The sequence below is a fragment of the Baudoinia panamericana genome, assembly GCF_000338955.1.
Source record: "Baudoinia panamericana UAMH 10762 unplaced genomic scaffold BAUCOscaffold_17, whole genome shotgun sequence".
Lineage (NCBI taxonomy): Eukaryota > Fungi > Ascomycota > Dothideomycetes > Mycosphaerellales > Teratosphaeriaceae > Baudoinia > Baudoinia panamericana.
Genome location: NW_006911273.1, coordinates 102,628 through 116,491, shown reverse-complemented (window position 1 = coordinate 116,491; position 13,864 = coordinate 102,628). Strand labels below are relative to the sequence as shown.

General features: G+C 53.4%; 8 protein-coding genes across 8 annotated transcripts; 3 read left to right on the top strand and 5 right to left on the bottom strand.

Moving 5' to 3' along the window:
- Nucleotides 1-1,533: 1,533 nt before the first annotated feature.
- BAUCODRAFT_39885 (uncharacterized protein) lies at nt 1,534-2,897 on the bottom strand. Its single transcript, XM_007683789.1, has 3 exons — nt 2,583-2,897; nt 1,949-2,511; nt 1,534-1,875 (listed from the first exon to the last, which is right to left on the bottom strand). Exons 1-3 carry the CDS (start codon nt 2,611-2,613, stop codon nt 1,699-1,701), a joined length of 771 nt encoding a protein of 256 aa, XP_007681979.1. The 5' UTR covers nt 2,614-2,897; the 3' UTR covers nt 1,534-1,698.
- Nucleotides 2,898-3,038: 141 nt separating this feature from the next.
- BAUCODRAFT_335736 (uncharacterized protein) lies at nt 3,039-3,640 on the bottom strand (the record flags this gene model as incomplete). Its single annotated transcript, XM_007683839.1, has 1 exon — nt 3,039-3,640. A coding segment is annotated over exon 1 (360 nt), but the record flags the coding sequence as incomplete, so codon positions are not given.
- A 643-nt stretch (nt 3,641-4,283) lies between these two features.
- BAUCODRAFT_39883 (uncharacterized protein) lies at nt 4,284-4,767 on the bottom strand. The gene has a single exon (XM_007683788.1). The coding sequence runs from the start codon at nt 4,463-4,465 to the stop codon at nt 4,301-4,303; it is 165 nt and encodes a 54-aa protein (XP_007681978.1). The 5' UTR covers nt 4,466-4,767; the 3' UTR covers nt 4,284-4,300.
- On the bottom strand, nt 4,766-6,893 carry BAUCODRAFT_39882 (uncharacterized protein). Its single transcript, XM_007683787.1, has one exon. It carries the CDS (start codon nt 6,543-6,545, stop codon nt 4,896-4,898), a length of 1,650 nt encoding a protein of 549 aa, XP_007681977.1. The 5' UTR covers nt 6,546-6,893; the 3' UTR covers nt 4,766-4,895.
- Nucleotides 6,894-7,142: 249 nt separating this feature from the next.
- BAUCODRAFT_127543 (uncharacterized protein) lies at nt 7,143-8,643 on the top strand (the record flags this gene model as incomplete). Its single annotated transcript, XM_007683838.1, has 2 exons — nt 7,143-7,796; nt 7,855-8,643. 2 exons carry the CDS (start codon nt 7,143-7,145, stop codon nt 8,641-8,643), a joined length of 1,443 nt encoding a protein of 480 aa, XP_007682028.1.
- Nucleotides 8,644-10,317: 1,674 nt separating this feature from the next.
- On the top strand, nt 10,318-11,845 carry BAUCODRAFT_118116 (uncharacterized protein). Its single transcript, XM_007683837.1, has 2 exons — nt 10,318-10,718; nt 10,770-11,845. The coding sequence occupies exons 1-2, from the start codon at nt 10,629-10,631 to the stop codon at nt 11,556-11,558; spliced, it is 879 nt and encodes a 292-aa protein (XP_007682027.1). The 5' UTR covers nt 10,318-10,628; the 3' UTR covers nt 11,559-11,845.
- An 81-nt stretch (nt 11,846-11,926) lies between these two features.
- BAUCODRAFT_571457 (uncharacterized protein) lies at nt 11,927-12,556 on the bottom strand (the record flags this gene model as incomplete). Its single annotated transcript, XM_007683836.1, has 1 exon — nt 11,927-12,556. The coding sequence occupies one exon, from the start codon at nt 12,554-12,556 to the stop codon at nt 11,927-11,929; it is 630 nt and encodes a 209-aa protein (XP_007682026.1).
- A 536-nt stretch (nt 12,557-13,092) lies between these two features.
- On the top strand, nt 13,093-13,771 carry BAUCODRAFT_152854 (uncharacterized protein; the record flags this gene model as incomplete). The annotated part of the gene is made up of 2 exons (XM_007683835.1): nt 13,093-13,275; nt 13,334-13,771. The coding sequence occupies 2 exons, from the start codon at nt 13,093-13,095 to the stop codon at nt 13,769-13,771; spliced, it is 621 nt and encodes a 206-aa protein (XP_007682025.1).
- Nucleotides 13,772-13,864: the final 93 nt, after the last annotated feature.

The following is a 13,864-nucleotide window of genomic DNA, read 5'->3' as shown; positions in this document are numbered from 1 at the left end:
TAGCTAGTCTAGTTCCTTAGTAACGCCCCTATATCTTATTAGTTCGTCCTTAACCTAATCCTTTAGGCCTCGGTAATATATAGTATATAGAGCTATATCGTCCTAGTCGGTAAGTTATAAGTACTCCTTAAACTAGGTTATATAGTCCGATATAGACTTAGTCTACTTAATACCTTAGATAACGCGAACTATGTTCTCGACTTCGTTAGAGACTATAAAGACTTATTATAAGACTATCTTAAGTCCTATAAATACTCTAAAGATCCTAGTAATATCTTCGTTATATCTCGGGTTACTATCGAGGTACTTAGTAAGATATAGTTTAAGGTAGTACTAAGTACGGCCTCGAAGGAAGGCTGTCGTAAATAGACTTCGCTTTATAGGCTCTATAGAGTTAAACTCGAAGAAGATATATATCTAGTTAAACTAGTTATCGAGTTTCTCTTAGTCTCTATAGTATAAGTCGGGTTTAGCGACCTTTATATCGTCGTTAGACCGATTATAGTTAGTAGAGCATACTATATTAGTACCTCCTACTTTACTAGAAGTAGAGATACCCTACTTAGGTCTTCTAGTAATAGATATCCTTAAGAATATTTAAAGTATTATATGCCGTTATACTTATATAATAGAAGTTAGGTAATTCCGTCGTTATAAGTAGAGTTAGTACTTATCGAGTAGTCTAGTAGTCGATAGTAAAGTGTTACTTAGTTAAAGTATAGTCGATATAAGAGATTAGAATAAGGTAATAAATTAATTCTAATTAGTCGGTTTATAATATAAGTTAAATATAAACTCCTAACTATAAAATCTATCGCTATTATATATAAAGGAGATTTATATCTCGTCGTAGCTCGCATCGAGCTATACTCGATAGTCGCCTTCTACTTACTATCGAGCTATACTTAATAGCGATTAGTTAAGCCGATACCTTAGGTACTACTAGCTCGACTTACTAAGGATCGAGTACTAGGGCGTAGCTACGTCTATACTAACTATATTATAACACTATCGAGCGTAGCTTAACGCGAGCTATAATAAGATATAAATCTCCTTTATATATAATAGCGATAGATTTCGTAGTTAGGAGTTCGTATTTAAAATATATTATAAACCGACTAATTAGAATTAACTTATTACCTTATTCCGATCTCTTATATTAACTACACTTTAACTAAGTAACACTTTACTATTAACTACTAGACTACTTAATAAGTACTAACTCTATATATAACGACGGAATTACTTAACTTCTATTATATAAGTATAACGGTATATAATACTTAAAACGCTATATCTCTAAGACTATAATATAGTAAGAGGACGTATAAGCTTATAAGGACTATCTTCTAGTAGTAAGACTACTAGAAAGCGATAGCTATATATATACGGGCTTACTCTAAGTCGACTAAGTAGCGGCCTACTTAACTACGTCCTCGGAAGGCTAAGATAACCTGCAGATATATAGTCGAAGTATTAGTTTCTATATTTATTAGAGAGAAGGAGCCTAATAGTAACTATTAATATAAGAACCTCTAACCCTACGATTTCTTATATAAATAATAGCTTTAACTTTCCGAATTAGGACATCGACAACGAGCTAAGAATTAGAAGACATAGAACGCGTCTATATTACTATAGGCGACCCCGCGACGTGGAGATAGCCGCCGTGCGATAAGGTTTTTGGAAACGGTTGTATTAGACATTGCCTCGGCGAAGCACTTCGTCCTTGATGCTCCTCATGTGACTCACGTCGTTGCTGATTATCTGATCCAGCTGCCCGTGTCGTACCCACTCGGTGACACGTTCTTGGATGTCTTCCCCGTAGGCCTTCAGTTTCTCTAGCTTCGCGGGCGGCGGCACGTAGAGGAAGACCTGTTGGCGGCGTTAGCTATGTACAATGGTATCACCAAGCGTCTCACCCTAACAGGAGATGGCGCCAACATACCGCAAAGCCTGCATCGTGCAGCATCTGTACTTCGCCCTGCGCGTGATGCTGCGGGAAGTGATCAATCTCAATGTTTACCGCGTCAACTCGTGCTTCCCTAGCCACTCGAACAGTATCAATCAAGCGCGAGTGAGTTAGCATGACCGTGGGCACATTCGGAATGACCTCCTTCACCGCCCGAAGCTGGACGAAGTCGAACGAACTGAATTGGATCATATCCGCACACTGCAGCTCGTCAATCAGTGCCTTGAGCAGAGAGAAGGCGTGCTCATTCTGGTCATAGATCTTCGTTTCGATCTGATACCGAATCCCAAGTCGCTTGCCTAGCACAAGTGCATCCTTCAGAAGCGGCACTCTCTCGCCTGCGAATCTTGCGCTGAACCAACTGCCCGCATCAAGTTGCGAGATCGCGGACCATGTCATGTTGCGAACAAGCCCGTTCCCGTTTGTGGTACGGTCCACAGTATCGTCGTGCATGAGCACTAGCTGATTATCGCTGGTGATGGCGAGATCGGTCTCACAAAGCACACCGGGACCGCCCAAACTGCGCGCTGCTTCGAACGCTACAAAAAGTAAGCGAAAGCATCGGCGAGGTCTGTGACTGCATGCAGCCTTGCGGCCTCCCATCACCCACCCGCAATCGTGTTCTCTGGAGCTTTGCCCATCGAGTTGAGCCATCAGCAAGCTGCTCAAGACGTGCATGATGGTCGAGACCTTGCATACCGCCATCAGAGTGACCACGATGCCCAGCGATAATGATATCGCGCGGCGATGTTCTCAACGGCGATGACATTTTACGGCTAGCAGCTATAGGGTTTGTTCTGGACAGGAGGAAGGCGTATAGAAGGTAGGCGAAGACGCTGCATACACCTGCTATACCTGCAACACGTCTCCAAGAGCGAGATGTCCTGACTGGCATGCTTCTCACGCCCTCTTCCGTATAATGTCAGATTGGCATACACAGAGGTATCGTGGGCGGCGGTGCCGAAGGAGCTGCGGCGTACCGTAGAAGGAACTGCGGATGCTCCCGCGTGCAGTCGCATTCTCAGGCACTCCATCAACGTTTCGCGCTCAATGCATCCTGGCGTTTGCGGTGGTACGGGCATGGTAGCACCGGCAGCCTTGCGGCACTTTCATACGCAAAAGGAGCTGCCTCATAATGCAATAAGCGCGCATGCGACACTTCTGCTACCCTGCCACGGTATACTGCTCCACACCTATTGAATATGAGCATGTCTTGGAACCATTCGACACGCTGAAGAAAATTCAACCAGCCAGACGCATTACAGCCCTTGATGAGGCCTACTATAACTGAGTGATGTGTATAGCATCGCAAAGCGGATCTCAGAAGATACCACCCCGTACTGTTCGGGCGTACAACGCATGACGTGCTACGGCGCGTCTGTGAAGCCAACCGCTTTACAAGGGCGAAGATGATCGCAAGAGCCATGCGTTCGGGAGGCCTACATCGGTGTAATAGACGTGCGGCTTTCTGCTCGGACCACAGTCAGTGCAGGAACCTTCCGTGAGCGTCACGCTGGCAAGGCTCGACAAAGCTTCAGTGAAACTGTCCTTGCAAACCTTGAACATGCCGGTACGAGCATCTCCAGACTGGCCTGACGTCTTGCCATGACTCGCCGGTTACCAGTGGCCGCGGTGACGTGCAGCCACCGCGGGCCTACATAGGCTAGCCTGTGCTGGGTAACAGATCACTCGGCGGCAACAGCGACAGGGCGTACCATGCGAGCATGGGAGTTCAGCCGTTGACCACAAGAGCTTGCCTGTGGCCACGCTGTTCAATCATATAACGACCATGCCTTAATGGCTGCAGAGGCCAAGGCCGAATGATTCTTGTCGTCTCTACTGCCGCTTTCGAGCGATGTAGCGGGCCCTTTAACACACGCCTGGAAAGCTAGGCGGCTACAGAATGGCAATCAGCCAGCGGCTTGTCCAAGTACAGCGCAACTCGTCTTTGCAAGCGATGCCACCAGCTCACAAGTGGTATCGTTCAATGTCCTAAGCCTTGACGTCTTTGTCGTGTACTGCTTACTGCACCCGATGACATTTTTTGCTGCCAAGCGCTCATCACGCTGGTTAGTGGCGCGGTCATACATCCTGCTTCGCAGAGTAGCCGTGGGGTAAGTGACGCCTGACAGCAGCGAGTTTCAGTTCAGATACGGAGGTCTCCAAGTCGCCCATACCTCACGCCAACGGCATGCATACACTCTTTCTACTCCCTGGGCATACCACGATCCCTCCCCTTCCGACTTCGTGACGCCCACTATGACAGTTTGCAAAGGTACGGCTCCTAACCCTTTTCGTCTGCGTCCAGTGTCCGAATGCAGATTAAGACTAATGCGATGTGCGCCGCATTGCTGCGGTAGACGTGTATAAAGGAGCGGCTTTTGAATCTGCTTGTAAGCCTACGCGGGAAGATCGCAGGCGGACATGAAAGAGACGGTATATGGGAATAGCCTCAAGTTCGCAAGCATGTCCAGAGGCCGCCTGTGTCGCCATCACTAAAGCGTATTGATTCAAAGGGAACGTCCACCAAGTCTTGAACGTCGATTGACTCGCAGCGCTGGCGCTGGTGCTTGTGGTCCGTCTCCGCTATGGTGGACAAAGTGCCATCACTCGTAACGTTACAAATGCCCGTGACAGCTGGGAGCGCACAATCCACGTACTGTATACAGCATCGGTGAGCAAGATCCGTAATGCCGCACCAGAAGGTGGTGCAGGTTGTGGTTCAGTTGATGAGCGAAGGGCGCTGGGGCGCTACGAACGCACGAACAAGCAACAGCGAGATTGCAGGCTAGGCAAGAGTGATGATAACGTTCTGGCGCTCAAAATCCGCGCTTGAAGAACCGGGCTTGCATGGGTATGTTATAGTACACTGCAGCACAGTACAACCATATCCTCCAATTTACACATCCACGTCTCGTCAGAACTAGCCCTCCACCGGTTTCCGCTTAAACAGCTTCCCCAACCCTCGCCGTTCCTTCTCCGGCTCTTGTGGTGACGAGATGCTGGAGAGGAATTGCGTCTTACTGACGTCCGGTTGAATGGGCCTTTGCACGCCGTCACCGGCGCCACCATACCTGGGTCCTGCGCCAACCCCTCCGACGCCATAGCGTGGTGCCGCGCCAGTATTGCCATTGCCGTTGCCATTGCCGTTGCCGTTGGACGACGAGCTGATCCCATTACCGACCGCCCCACTACCCAGATGATACGTTCCCGGCGGTGCTAAACCCTGCTTCTGGCCTTGCTGCTGCGGTTGTTGTTGTTGTTGTTGTTGTTCCTGCTCGCGGCGGAAAGCCGGATGGGTACTTACCGCCTCTGGCCTGACACCATTCAGCCGCTCCTTCTCCTCGTGCCCGTATCCGTGTGCCGCATCAGTAACGGGATGCGAAGTCTCCTTCTGTTGTCCTTGTCCTGCTACGGTAGGTTTGAGCCCTCTCGCCTCCCTCAACCGCGCCATCTCCCGCTGGCCCTTCTCCAACTCCGCCCGATTCTTCTCTGCCGCCTGCGCCGCACTCTTCTTCGAGAACTGCAGATGTGAATCTACTCCTTCGTTAAGCGAGGAACGTAAGACTTCGCCAACGCCATGTAGGGCTACTGCTGCGTCTTTGAGGTTGGAGAAGGTGCCGCCTCCGCGTCCGCCTTCGGTATGTTGGGGTGCTGGTACGGTTGATTGTTGTGTTTGCTGTGACGGCTGAGAAGTCTGGTGGTAAGGCGCGCTTGAAGGTCGGTATGGTTGTTGTTGCTGCGGTTGCTGTTGCGGTTGCTGTTGTTGTGGCTGTTGTTGCGGCTGTTGTGATTGGTATGGTTGGTAGGGTTGCTGCTCTTGCTGCTGTCGCTGATGTTGCAGTGGGGGCAGCTGTGGCGGGAGGTCGTACTCCTGATACCCGTTCGTCTCACGGATGTTATTCCTGCTAGGTCGGCTGGTAACTCCCGCAGGGCGACTAAAGTTTGGCTGCTGGGCAGCACTGGGCGTGATGGGCGAGATGGGTGGATGTGGGTAGTCGGCGTACTCTCTGCTCTTGCGGTTGGAGTTCTGCGGGATGGGCGGGGGTGCGGGTGACCGTCGAGGCTGCTGTTCATGTTGGTGGTATTGCGGCTCTACTCCAAGTGGCTGCTGCTGCTGTACCCTGTTTCGCGGCGCACCGTCTGGTGCTTCGACCATGGGTGCGTGACTGTTGCTCGCGGGAGCAGTGGAGTCGGCTCCTCGTTCGCCGGAGCCGGTAACGACATGCACTTCCGTCTCCCTGCCGTCACGGCCACCTTTGCGCTTGGTGACGGTTGTGGTGGTAGTCGTGGTGGTGACGGTTGTGACAATGTCGCCGGTGTCATCATCCGTCACCTCCCCAGTCTGCTTGTTCAGGGAGAGGTTGCGATTGCCCACATCCACGCCGTTGACGCTGGATGAATGATCAAGCGGGACGGTGTTGGCCGAACGTTGCGACTGCGATGGCGAGGTGCGATTGGAGGACGACGGTTGGCTGCCACCGTACGCCGAGTCTGCGCCCGGAGTGCCATTGGGCGCAAGGGTGCCCTTGTTGCCGCTGAAGATGGTACTCAGGCGATTCTTCGTGGCCATTGTGAGAAATAGTATGAGAAGGAAGCCAAGAGATTGAATGTATATGAGACAACGATGAAACACTGGACGGTTGTACTAATGGTAGGGCTACGGGGAGGAAGAGAAGGGGTCATGGAATGGATGGAGAAGCCTTGCCGTAGAGTGTCTTCCCATAAACCTGGTCGCAAACCTGCTTCCTCCAGCATGACGTCTGTGGTTGCGACCGCGATCAGCGCCTCAGTCTCGTGCTTCGGAGGATCGGCGGAATATTGTTGCACGTGACGCACTCGACATCGCAATACATGGTCTGGAGTAGGAGTCTCTATACCTTATGGTTGATTGGCCATTTAATGGCCTTTTGACTGAAATGTTGTGTTAATGTGTGGTTGAGCGGACAGTGGGCGTAGGAAACATGAAGAGCAGACGATACGATTCCGCCCTGGCTGAGTTCGATGCCTTAGGCTTCAGCCACGGGCTCGGCATCTTCAGCCTTCCGCTTGCGCCCGCCATGAGTCTTCCACCAGCGCATACATGTACATGATGGAGACCCTTCTCTCCACCGCCATGACACGCCACACCACCGCATAACAACATCCACCCACCCCCGTCTACACCCTCATGTCACCGCCATTCGTCATCACGCCGCGGCATATCTTTGACACGCCGCCAGACAGCGCCACCACCACCGAGCCCCCCTCCACCGCCGTACCAGGAGCCTGCTTTCCGCCCTCTCCTCCACCATCTCCCAAAGCGACCACCCGCTCGTACTCACCGAGCGCCGCCGACGACGTCTTCCGCGCCCTCCGCCTCCACCACGCCGGACATCTCCCACACAGTCAGGACTGGCAGACCTTCCGCCTGAAACGCGCTGCCTTTGCCGACCTCCAGCAACGCCTTTCACAGGAGGTAGCCTTACTACATCACTACTCCGAGCGTGTCCGGTACGACTACGACCCGGAAGCGGAAAGGTTCACCCTTCGCATGCCAACATGGGTGCATGAGCTCTACATCAGCCTGGTGCGGAAGACGATTACGGATGCTGTAAACGCCCTTGCGGAGAAGCTTTGTCGGAGTGAGGATGGCGGGAAGAGGAGAGTAGGTGAGGCGCTTAGGAGAGTGTATGAGGGTGGCAGTCCGACGCTGAGGCTGTGCGTGCCAAGCTTGGAGGGGAGTAGTCAGGAAAGCGATGGAGAGGAGATGGTGACTAGGAGGAGTCCCGACGCGACATGGATCTATGAGTCGGTGGCCGCGAGCAATGGGTATCCGCCGTTGGTAAGCACGCTCTGGTGTCCATAGTATTTCGCATGCGCTGACACGATGTTGCGGTTAGGTCCTTGAAGTCTCCTACTCACAGCAACGTAAAGACCTACCACGGCTCGCCGAAAGCTACATCGTCGACTCCAGCCATGGGGTGAGGTGTGTGGTGGGTCTGGATATCCCGTACGCTTCCAGCACTATCAAGTCTGAGGCAGACTCATCGACATTCGATGATTGGACAAATACGCCGGCGACGGTATCAGTCTGGCGCGCTGCTATCGAGACAGACGCGGAAGGCGACAATGTCGGCATCTGCAGGCAGGACGTCGATTCTGCCGACCTGTGCGGTACGCAGTCAGAGTCATCAACCACGCCTACCGCTATCATTCCTCCGAGCAGCAGCCTCGAGTTGGACGTCCAGGACTTCCTTCCTCCGCACATCACAGCCTCACTCCCATCTTCCGCCATTGACAGCGAGAGAATCAGCATCCCCTTCACCACCCTCCACACCCTACTCACACAAACCATCGAGCGCACGACGCAAGGTACATCTTCTTCTTCCGTCTCCGACCAACCCACTACTGCCGCCCGACCACCCCTGCGCTTTCGCAAACGTAAGCGCTCGCCTTCTGAGGAATTGTCCGATGACCGTGAAGACTTGTACTTGCGGCAGGAGCTTTCAGACATTGCAAAGGAGGCGAGGAGGGATGAGGAGTGGGCGGCCGCGGCGAAGAGGCGCAGTCGGAGTCGTGGGAGGAGGGTGGTAGTGAGGAAGGAAGAGGAGGCGAGTGAGGGAGAGGAGAAGAAGCCATTTGCGCTGCCGCGAAGAAGAAGCGAGAGAATTGCTGAGAAGGGTGGGTGAGGCTTGGCCGTGTCGGCGCGGAGCGGCTATTACTGCCCTGTCCGCGTCCCCATCAACACCTCTTCCACCACAGCAGCAACAGCCAAGCTAGCACCACAGTACACGTACCTGCCCCAACCCGCAAAGCCAAACCCAGGTCGAAATCTTGGCCCGATCTGCACTCCATGCGCATCCATCAGCTCCGTACGAAGCGAGGACGGCCATGAAGCCACTCCTCGCTAGTCTTGCCCGCCACTGCTTGGACAGAGTGGAAAAAGACGAGACTTGGACGGTCCAGAATCGACCGACAGACAGCATGAAGCTATGCGAATCTGTGCCTATGCCCTCGTTACACCTTGCTCAATCGAGCACGACAGAAGCCAGACTACCTCCTCCTTACTCGGACGAAGGCAGCAAGACGGCTCGGAGCAGTCGGTGCAAGCAGAGTATACAACCCTGCCCTTTCAATGTCTGGAATCGCGCTGTGCTTGGCGGTCGCACACGAGAAAAGGCTTGAAGAACGGTCCGGTGCTTGGCATGATGCAGGCGGCGTACGCAGTACCTTTCACATGCCGACACGGGGAACAGGAAGGCTTGGCCTTCACTGACTGCACCATGAAGTACGCCTCAGCCTACGCCTTGGTCAACCATCAACAACGGCGGTCATGCACTTCGACAAGTTGGGATGGGGGTGGAGGCAGATGCAATTACTCCGCATTTCATGATGCTGTCAGTAGACTCGATAACGAGCAATATCACTCAGTCAACAACCCCTCTCTCCTAATGTCTGGGTTTCTGCTCGCTTGGAATGTAACGCGCTAAGACTGACTCCGAAACATTCCTGCGCCTACTCCAGTTCAGAATGTTCGGTTTGCTGCGGTTCAGCAAGGCCACCTATCTCTCGTCACAATATCTGACGGATTCGGGACCGTACGCTTGCGAAGATCGCAACATCTCTTCGCGCCGCACAAGCTACTCTTCCGCCGGCCAATCACTCCGGTTGTCGAGTGGACGAAGAGTAAATGGTTTGGACACTGCATATCAACCGGTCGTAGCAGTGGCAATATGGTCTTCCGGGCGTAGTGCGACTCCGAGGAACTCTCTCACTCCACGCAGGAGTTTGAGCAGGGAAGGGAAATTGGACTTCTTGCTCCGGCGGGTTCCTTCACCGCGGGCTCCAGTGTGTTAACCACGGCCTCTTCCACGATTGTACTCTCCTTCGCCCAATACCCACTAGCCGTGCGCTCTACCACAGTTTATTGGACAATACCTACTCGCGGCACAGAAGTGCAGCATGCCCAAGTGAAAGGGTTTTTTGGGTTGATCAAGTACATACAGATTCAGGCTATCGTACGACGTGCATTAGGCAAGTCTTTCCAGCCGTAGAGACTTGTTGCTTGGCCTTCGGTAAGCGTTCACCCTTCGTACTCTACCCTTTCGTGCAGCAGGAGTCACAGAGTGAAGTCTATCTGCGCCGGACACCTGTGGGAAGTAAACTGTTTCGTATGACATTCGGCACCGTGCTTACTGTTGCACGGGATGCTTGGATTGGTGGTCTTGTGCGGAGAAGGAAAGCAGACACGTACGTAAGGCGAAGTTCCTTCGTTACGGCCGAAGAATTGCCAAGGCCATGATTCTGGGGAAGCGAGTCGGGGCTTCAACTCCGCTCGGCCACAGCATCATCCCCCTTCCTCTCTCTGCCCTCACCGGGGGTGCCGCGTGCTTCGTCCGTGAGCATCGTGCGTACTATTTCGTCGCCTCCTCTCTGACACGAACGGAGCAATTTGTAGCAGCAATGGTAAGGAAGCGTAAATATAAAGCTCTGCATCTTATCCCTCACTGTCCACTCTCCACACCTCTCCAAGCAAAACAGCAGCCAGCGGCAATCATACCACATCCAATCAACGGTACTCACATACTCAACTTCCTTGTTCATCGTGTAAAAGCCGAGTGCGGACTCTGGCAACATTTCTCACCACATCCAACACCACTACCAGTTCACTCCAATGGCGCCAAGCAAGGAGTTCACCCCCCTCGTGCCGCCAAAGGACGTGCGACCACGCTCTGCTTTCTTCGGGCCCTCAGGTCGTAAGAACGTATGTAATATACACCACCAAGGCCAGGCACTTTGCTGACGATTATCACAGATGCTTCGCGACCAGCTCACGATCACCAGCTGGCTCGCCCTTGGCGCCCTAATCCAAGGCCTCGCCTTCCTCGTCCTCGGCCGCCTTGCCCTTCTTCCCGCCGCGGCACTTGTCTTCTACCGCGTCTTCGTAATATACGCCCAGTCCGTCGGCTGGCTCCACAACACCTTCATGGATGGGGTTATCATGTCCAAGTTCTCGAGCCAGCTGCCGGACGAGAACGGGAAGTACGGCTCCGTGCCCGCCAAGGACGATGTTGTCGTCTTCCTCATCGGGACCAGATTCAACCACCCCCTCGGCCTACTTGCCCCGGGTGTGCGAGAGTTTGGCGGCTTCATGAGTAGCATGATCGATCAACTCGACAAGGAAGGCTTTGAAGACTACCTGGGCTCGACGAGCTGGCTCAACGCGGGTACGCGCGATACGAGCAACGAGTTGCTCATCGTGCAGTACTGGCGCTCAACTGAAGGGCTGCACAAGTACGCCAACGGCCCACTTCACCGGGAAAGCTGGGACTGGTTCAACCGCAACACAAAGGCCTACCCGCATCTTGCCATCTACCACGAAACCTTCAAGGCGCCCGCCGGCAACCACGAGACCATCTACTTGAACTCCCATGCCTCGCATCTGGCTAGCACAACTACCAAGGTGTGGGAAAATGGGGAGGAGAAGTGGGCAAGCCCCATGGTGGATGCATCACGAGGGCTTTTGCGCACCCACCTTGGCCGGATGACTCGCGGCACGGGTGAGGAGCATGCCGAAAGGGGAGTGAAGACGATCTATGAGTAATGTTGTCTGAGAAAGGTTGGCTTGGGGCTCGGTCGGCATGGCATGGCTTGGCTTTGAGAAGCATCGGCTACGGGGAAGGTGTGGTAAGATTCAACTGTGAGCGAGCTTTTAGTTGATGCATAGCGTTTGCCCGAACAGTAGTGGGATACAGGTATGATTTTATGGTCATTGCATTCTACTGTTCTACTAGCTCACCTCACTCCGCCTCGCCTATCAGCGAAACGCATGCATCAAGCACTAATAGCGGACTCTTGTATGACGAGTGCAACACATGCCTCATTTTTGCTGGCACCACAAGAACCAGCGCCTCCGTATCAGGCAGACGCTCCCTGGCGCTCCCAATGCGCTTGAGTCCGTCCACCGCAGCCTCAGCCCGACTTCTTCTTTTCCCTCCATCCACCATCCACCTTCCCAAGCCGCTCTTTCACCGTCCGCTTTTCCAACAGCTCCTTACCCTTGCTCAAGATCTCACCATGCAAGCTCGGCAACGCCTGCGCAGCCTTCTCCAGGGCGTCCCGGTCCTCATCGCTCACGCGGTCATTGGCGATGTACCAGCCCAGCTGGTGCACCATCGTGCGCCACACCTTGCTCGTCTCCCTCCTGGATTCGAAGACACGGTGAACGGCGATCATCTCTTCCGGCGTCACCAGGTTGTGGGAGACGTGGCCGGTGATGTGGCCTTCGATGTGCGGTTGCACTGGCCGGATTCGAAGCAACTCGACCGCTTGGTAGATGGCGACCACCCGGACTAGAGGGAGGTCATGCACCTTCATGTGCAGGCCCATCTTGTTCTTCTTGTTCTTGACCCGGATAAGAACGAACTTGAGAGCTGCCGCCGCTGACCCAGTCAAGGTGACTTGCTTGACTAGCTTCGTCGGATCGCGCTGGCCGAGAGCGTCGCTAATGGTGACGCTGTGAGCTCGGATGCGATCTTCGTCCACGATCTCGAGCAGACCGTGGTGAACGTGAGCTTGGAGGTAGATCTGGACGACGGACATCGTGCCAAAGCTTTGCTGGGTATAGGTGAATTTTACGGTTTCGAATGGTATGTTAGCTCGGACTACTACGGCTTCGTTGAGTGGCTGTCTCTGCTGATGTGCTAGCTAGGACTTCGTTCGCTTGACGATGATGGTCTGCTTGGTCGGGTCTTGGATGGTTCGCGTTGCTTTCAGGATGGATGGAGGCAGAACAGTAACGTGTTGTTGCTGCTTTTCGCCACAACAAAGCCGACACTTTCCGTTCACCTGCAGCGCGTAGCAAGGCCAACAATGGAGTCGTGAATGTGATATCGCTGCGCTAACGAAGAGCCGGCTGACCCGATTAATGAGGCAACAATACGATCACACAGATCACTCTGCAACTGCAAACTAGCCCTGCTATGTCACAGCTTGCTCAGCACTAGCTATCCCTCAAAAACACCAGCGATCGATCTCTGCGAAGACAAGCCAGTTTAGAGAAACGACAACTCAATTCAGTACCTTACCACGAGCCAACAACCGAACTCAAATCCAGCCTAACCATCAGACGCAAGAGGATGGCTTTCTCAGGCATCACCATCTACCTCGTGGAAGCCGAAGGCAACTACAAGAAGCTCGGCAGCAACCTCGACCGCGTCAAGTTGGTCACCCTCTCCGACCTCGCGGCAGAGCAGCTCGAAGGCAAGGCATCAAAGGATCCACGCAACCTCAAGAACTCAGTTACCTTGTTCAAAGGCAACGTTGACATCGATGCCCGCCGTCCGAGTCACCAGCTGGATGGCCTCCCTCGACCTCAAGAACCCAAAACATCTTAGTCTGAAGGGTCTGGGTATCGAAGAGTTCAACGACGTCGTCTTCACCTACGCCACCGCGTACGCCTTCAAGCTCAAGCGAGAGTACCGAGGCGACGACCTCCGCAACGCCATCTATGACTACATGCACCAAGGATCGCTCACCTGGCAAGAGTTTTCTATGATCGAGGAGTTGCTCGGCTGGGATGGCGGGCTTGTCAAGACGGCCAGGCATGAGGTCATCTTCCGCTGGTGCAAGGGCGGCACCTACATTCCGCCGGATATGGAGAAGATCCTCGAGTATGCTGAGAAAGCGGGCTTCAAAGACGAACTGATGCGCATCAAGGTAGAGATGCAGAAGGGTATGCGTGCAAGAGATGAGCGGGATGCGAGGAAAGCGAAGGTGCTGCGGGAGGTTGAAGCTCGCGCTGCCGCCGATGCGTAGAAGGCTTGAGACACTGGGTACAAAGGGACAGACGTGCACAGGCTGGGCCATGGATGCCTGCCTATAACAGCAGGTTGGGTAGTGGCGTTTGTA